Raw genomic sequence first — 5,566 nt, forward strand, 5'->3', positions numbered from 1 at the left:
GATAAGATGGCAGGTCCGGGGAAACAAAGGAAACTTGGGCACGGGCCTGGGAGCGGAGTGTGCGGCTCACGAGTTCGCCCCGGGTCCTGTGTGGGAGTCACTGGGCGGCCTGCGCCAGCCTGCACACTGCCCGCCCGGGGAAAACATAAAGCATCCCTCCGGGAGCCGGCGGCGCCGGCCGCCCACCTGCCGCCCCGGGGTCTCCGGGCCGGCGGAGGGAGAGGGCGCTGCGAACGCGGCGGGGGCCGGGAGGCAGAGAGGAGGGGAGGCGGCCGGCGGGCGCGCGCTGGGGGCGGCGGTGGAGGAGGGGAGCGCGGGTGGGCGGGCGGCGCCACGTCACGGCTATTGTGGCTGGCCCGGTATATAAGGTCCCGCCCGCCGGCCGCGCTCCCCACCTTGCCTGCACCCCGCCAGCGGTCCTTCGGCACCCTGCAATCCAGCGAGACGCGCTGCGCACCGACGGAGCGGACATGGGGAGAGCGATCGTAGCCAGGCTCGGACTGGGGCTGCTGCTTCTGGCGCTGCTCTTACCTACGCAGGTGAGGTGCTGGCGCCCGGCGAGGCTCAGGGGCCGCGCCCGAGGCGGGTGGGACCGCCCCCAGGGAACGGTCTGCGCCCCCACCTTCGGTTGTGGATCCGAACCAGGAGAGAGAATCTAGCACAATCTGATCTGGGGCGAGAGGGGGCGGCAATTTGGAGCCCACTTTCCACTTCCTGGCAGGCTGTCCCCACCCTTTCGGCAGCCCCGAGAACAAAGCACCTCCACGCGTGGGCTAGGAGGACCTTGCCCTACCCCAGGTTTCGCACAGCCCTTCACAGGCTGCCTGACGCCCACCGCCCGCTTTCACGCAGAGCGGGAAAAAATGCGCCCCCCACCTCTGGAGCACCCAGAGACCTCAGGCCCTTCGGGGAGGTCGTCCCCGGATCCCACGAGCGCCCCGCTTCCCTGTACGAGTGTCTTCGCGTCCCCTAGCGCGTCACACAAAGAGAGAGAAAGATCCCCCTCGGGGGGCGCAGCTCTCGCCCATCCTCCTCTCAGAGCTAGTTCGTGGATCCCGAGCAAGCCCCAGTCACTGACCCTGTTAACCCACCTCAGTCCCGCGTGTTCGGGGCTGAAGTCTAGGGGGGACCCTCTCCTGACCCTGTGCTCTCCTGGGCACGACCTCACAGGTCACCAACGGAACCCTCTGCTAGCCAGATTGGCTATCTCTGGACAGGCGGCCGATGGGACATTTGGGTCCCGAGTCCCCGCCAGGCTTTGTCCCTGTCCCCGCGGCCTCCTCAGATCCTCTGTCCCGGGAACACATCTTGCCCACGGTGTCCGGCGGGTGGGTGCGCGGCGGCCGCGAGGGAGGCCAGCGGCGGCTGAGCCTGAGAGACCGAAGGTGGGGGGCGCTGGGAGGGCAAGAAGGGGCATTTGTCTCCGGTAGCTTGGACTTGGAGGGTAGGTAGGGGTGCCCCAGCGGTGGGGTCTCCATCGCCTTCCGTTGGGGCTTTCTGAGGAGGGTCCCCTGGGCACTTCTTCCGAAAAAGTTGGGTGCGCCAGGTCCCCAGACATCCAGCCGCCGGGCTCACCTGGGAGCGCAGCCTGAGAGAGGAGCGCTCCTCGTCTTCCGCTCGGCGGACCGGGTAACTGTACCCTATTGTTTTGCGGGTCGGCTGCTCTCCCGAGCCTTTCTCGATTCCTCGGTGGGGGGAGGGGCGTGGCCACTGGAAAAGCTGGTCTCTCCCACCCCGCCCCGTCTCCTTTCCCAGCCAGATTCAGTCCCATACCCCTAAATTTCAGAGGGTTTGAGGTTAAGCAAATAAATCTTTGGTAGCTTAGTAGGGAAATTTATGTTTACTGTCAATTTCATATATTAACATTAGTTTTTTTCGTTGGTGCAGAGGACCCTTTGATTCTCCTATGGATGCACTGGGCTCAGGTCTGTTTTTTTTTTAAACTCACCTGATGCACCAAGGCTTTGTTGGATAAGAGATTACCTTCAGGGATCCCAAATCAGGTCTTGCCCCCAAATAAGGAGACCTGTTTTAAATTGTTCCCTATATTATTAATGCTTTCCTTTTACTGGGAGTGCTTTTCTTCTTGGTAGCATACTCTTTTGGGTAGGTGCCAAATAAATATATTTGATTTCATTGAGATTTTAAAAATTAGTCTATTTTAGATAGGCTTTATAAAATTCCTAGTCGATATTTGCTGAATGTCCTTATGGGTTTTACAACAAAAGAAGCTGGGTTTTCTACGGATTTACAACAAAGGATAAAATGGTTTTATCTTTGAATTAATAGGTAGCCAAACATACATGTGGCCCAGACCTGCTTGGTGCCAGGTTCTTGTCCCGGCTGTAATCAGAAGCCCTTTAAAACCCTCTCTTGCAGTGAGAGCTGAAATCTACCATCTGCCTTTGTTCCCTGACAAAGGAAAGATTACCATGTGCCCTGCTGGACTGTGCATTTTATGACTTGAAAAATAGTGTGGTGAATGATGCCACTCAGGCACTGGGGTGCTGGGGGACCTTGGTCCTTGGCCACAGTGCTGGGCTTAGTGACCAGGCAGGAGGGCTGCTGCTTGTGAAACCAACATTAAACCTTCTCATCTGTTGTGAAGTCATTCCGACTTTATGATGCTTTGGGTGAGATCATTTTGCCTTAAGGCAGAGGCTCGTTATATTTTTCAACTTAAGACAAATATTGTGGCCATTTTTGAGAAGGGCTGTATATAATTTCCAGACTTCAAAGGAGCAGATAAGATACCCAGGGCCCCTTAAGTTTAATGCAAAGTTGTATTAAACAGGTAGGTGAAAGTTACCCAGCGAATTCATGAAGACATTCAATTCTCAAAACATATGTCTCAAATTACCGTATTTTAAAATCCAAATTATTAGTGCAACTTTAAAATCTCCCCCTTCTTGAGAAAGTAGAAGAAGCCTATTTGTAACACCAGTAAGTCGGTATAATCACAGAAAGTGGGTTAGGTACCTTGGTTCCTTATTACTTTATAAAGAATTAAGGGTCAAGTCATACACTTGGGAGATACATAGTTATTGAAGAACATTTCTGCTTGCTTGTTTTTAGTTATTGTTACTTGCAGTCATTAATCATCACTAGGTAGTTGTTTTTGGAACTAAAGGATCTTGGTGGGACTAAGAAATTCAGAATGAAATGATGTGGGTAAGGGAATAATGGAACAAAAACCTCAGACTGTATCATCTATCTTAATGGCATATTAAATGTATGTGGAGAGACAACTGTAATGTGGAAATTGATCAGTGTGACTTTTTATATATTTTAGACTTACTCAAATCAAACAACCGTTGTAACACCTTCAAGTAACTCCTCCCAGACTACCTCACCTGCCCCTCATCCAGCCAATGCCACCACCAAGGCAAGCGATGGTACTCTGCAGTCAACAGCCAGTCTCTTTGTGATCTCGGTCTCCCTTCTACATCTCTACTGTTAAGAGACTCAGGCGAAGAAACATCTGTACTTCACCATCTTCTAAATCCAGTTCAAATGGCATCTATACATCCTGTGTGACAAAGGAAAAAAAAAAAAGAAAAAGAAATCTTCATTGAATAAATCTGCTAACTCCACACCTTATTTAATTGACAGAAATTATTGAGGATCCCAAATTTGTTTGAAGAGCATGTGAAGGGTTTGACTAGATGATGAATGCCAATATTAAATCTGCTGGAGTTACCTGTTCAAGATGAAGAGGGACAACACCCAAAATTAGTTGAGATGATTTCCTTAAATGTGGCTTAAGAAGTATGGACACATAAAGCTCTACCTTGAAAATGAGAATAGATTTTATCTTACTTAGAGATAAAGAATGGGCTGTGGAACAGATTCAGTTTGCATTTGGTTCATTAAATTTATAAGGCCATAAAACAATTAGGTAAAACAGAAAGCTTTTGTGATTCTATCTGTATGTATATTAGCAGGAACTTCCAGGAGTTACTGTAAATTCTCAAAGTGTTGTTTCAGCAGTACTAATTTAATGCTGACATATGATAGATAAAATTTTATGTTAAGCTATCAACTGTTCTCTTGGGAACTGAACTTTTCCTCTGGGGCTTTGGGCTGACATTGCATTTGACTTTTTATACAGTGCCAGGGCAAAGATGGATTAATCTACCCCAAATTCAAGCATAATGAATACATTTTGCTTACATACTATTCCTATTCAAAAAGAACACTAGATTCATTTGAACAGATAACAAAGAATAGAATTACATTGCTGTTAATGAATTTCAAAATATTTTTTATTTCTGCATACATTGAATAACTTTTACAGTTTAAAAAATGATCTGTTTCGAAGGTAAAATTGACAAATTTTGAAATGAAAAAGGCTAATATGTGAAGGAGCCAAACTGTAAATCAAATATTTGTGAAGTCAATACTGGAGCTTGCTTACATTGAATTTAGAAAAACTTTTATACTCTTTTCTGTAAATACTTCTTTTTAAACTGAATCAGAGTAGCCACATTTGGAACACTTTTTGTTATCATTTGATATTTTTAGATAGTTAGAACCTGGTCCTAAGCCTAAAATGGGCTTGATTTTGGAAAGTAAATCTTTTCACAACTGCCTTGATGCACAGCAACCTTTTTAAAAATAGACACTCCCTAAAGTCTTTTGTTCACATGGTCACACACTGATGCTTAGATATTCCAGAATCTAATATGGCCACAGTAGTTTTGAAAACCAAAGTCATTTTTTTTCCCATCTTTAGAAACCAACACTGGACTAAACATCCAACAGATCTCAAGCTACTGTGTGTGTGAATGAACATTCCCTTTTGTTTCACACCTGAATGCTGTATATCTGTTTTGGATTGTATATTGTGTTTGTGTATTTATGCTTTGATTCATAGTAACTTTTCATGTTATGAAATTGATTTGCATTAAACACAAACTGTAAATAAAAAGAGATGGCTGAAAGAGCAATCCATTGAATTATAAGTTTTTCCCAATGCCTGGAATACTTTGTGAGTTTGTCATGGTTGTATGAGTATTTAAACCACTAGGGACATACCTCAAGATTTTCCTGTTAAACAGAACATTACAGTTAAGCTGTTTTGCACTGGCAGCTAGCAACATGTCTTGATTGAAGAATTCATCTAAAAGCTGACATCTTTCAGGCTTTAAGTGGGCATCCCTTACTCAGCAACTATTGAATGCCAGCTATGTGTCAGGATACTGAAGTTTTGATTGAATCCTGGACTTGCTCAACAAGGCTTTTTACTATAATTGAGAAAAAGAGTATGCATAATGACAGATAGGCAGTATACTGGCAAGTAGCGCTGTGAAGAAAACAGGCCAGAGTGGCAAGTCATGAGCTGTGATTGACTATGGATGGACATTTAAGCTGAGGTATGGAGGATCTAGAGGGAAATTCCTGGTGGGGGGAACAACACACGCTAAGTCCTTAAGCCTGCTTAATCATTGGCACTATTTTCATATCTGTACAGGAGGCCACATTTCCATCTGCTCCTTTAGTACTCCTGAACTCTTTTGACTCTTATTAAAGTGTAGTCCTGGACTTCCGCTGCTTAGTTGCTCAG

At 46.7% G+C, this 5,566-nt stretch overlaps 1 protein-coding gene across 1 annotated transcript; it reads left to right on the forward strand.

The window, feature by feature from the left end:
• On the forward strand, window positions 382–4,964 carry CD24 (CD24 molecule). The gene is made up of 2 exons (XM_018053107.1): window positions 382–539; window positions 3,293–4,964. The coding sequence occupies exons 1-2, from the start codon at window positions 471–473 to the stop codon at window positions 3,458–3,460; spliced, it is 237 nt and encodes a 78-aa protein (XP_017908596.1). The 5' UTR covers window positions 382–470; the 3' UTR covers window positions 3,461–4,964.

Source organism: Capra hircus, chromosome 9, assembly GCF_001704415.2.
Source record: "Capra hircus breed San Clemente chromosome 9, ASM170441v1, whole genome shotgun sequence".
NCBI classification, from domain to species: domain Eukaryota; kingdom Metazoa; phylum Chordata; class Mammalia; order Artiodactyla; family Bovidae; genus Capra; species Capra hircus.

Excerpts from the sequence above, each read along its gene's own strand:
- CD24 (XM_018053107.1), top strand. The coding sequence starts at position 471 with ATGGGGAGAGCGATCGTAGCCAGGCTCGGACTGGGGCTGCTGCTTCTG. Across the intron at positions 540-3,292 it reads CGCTGCTCTTACCTACGCAG|ACTTACTCAAATCAAACAAC; the intron begins GTGAGGTGCTGG and ends TATATATTTTAG.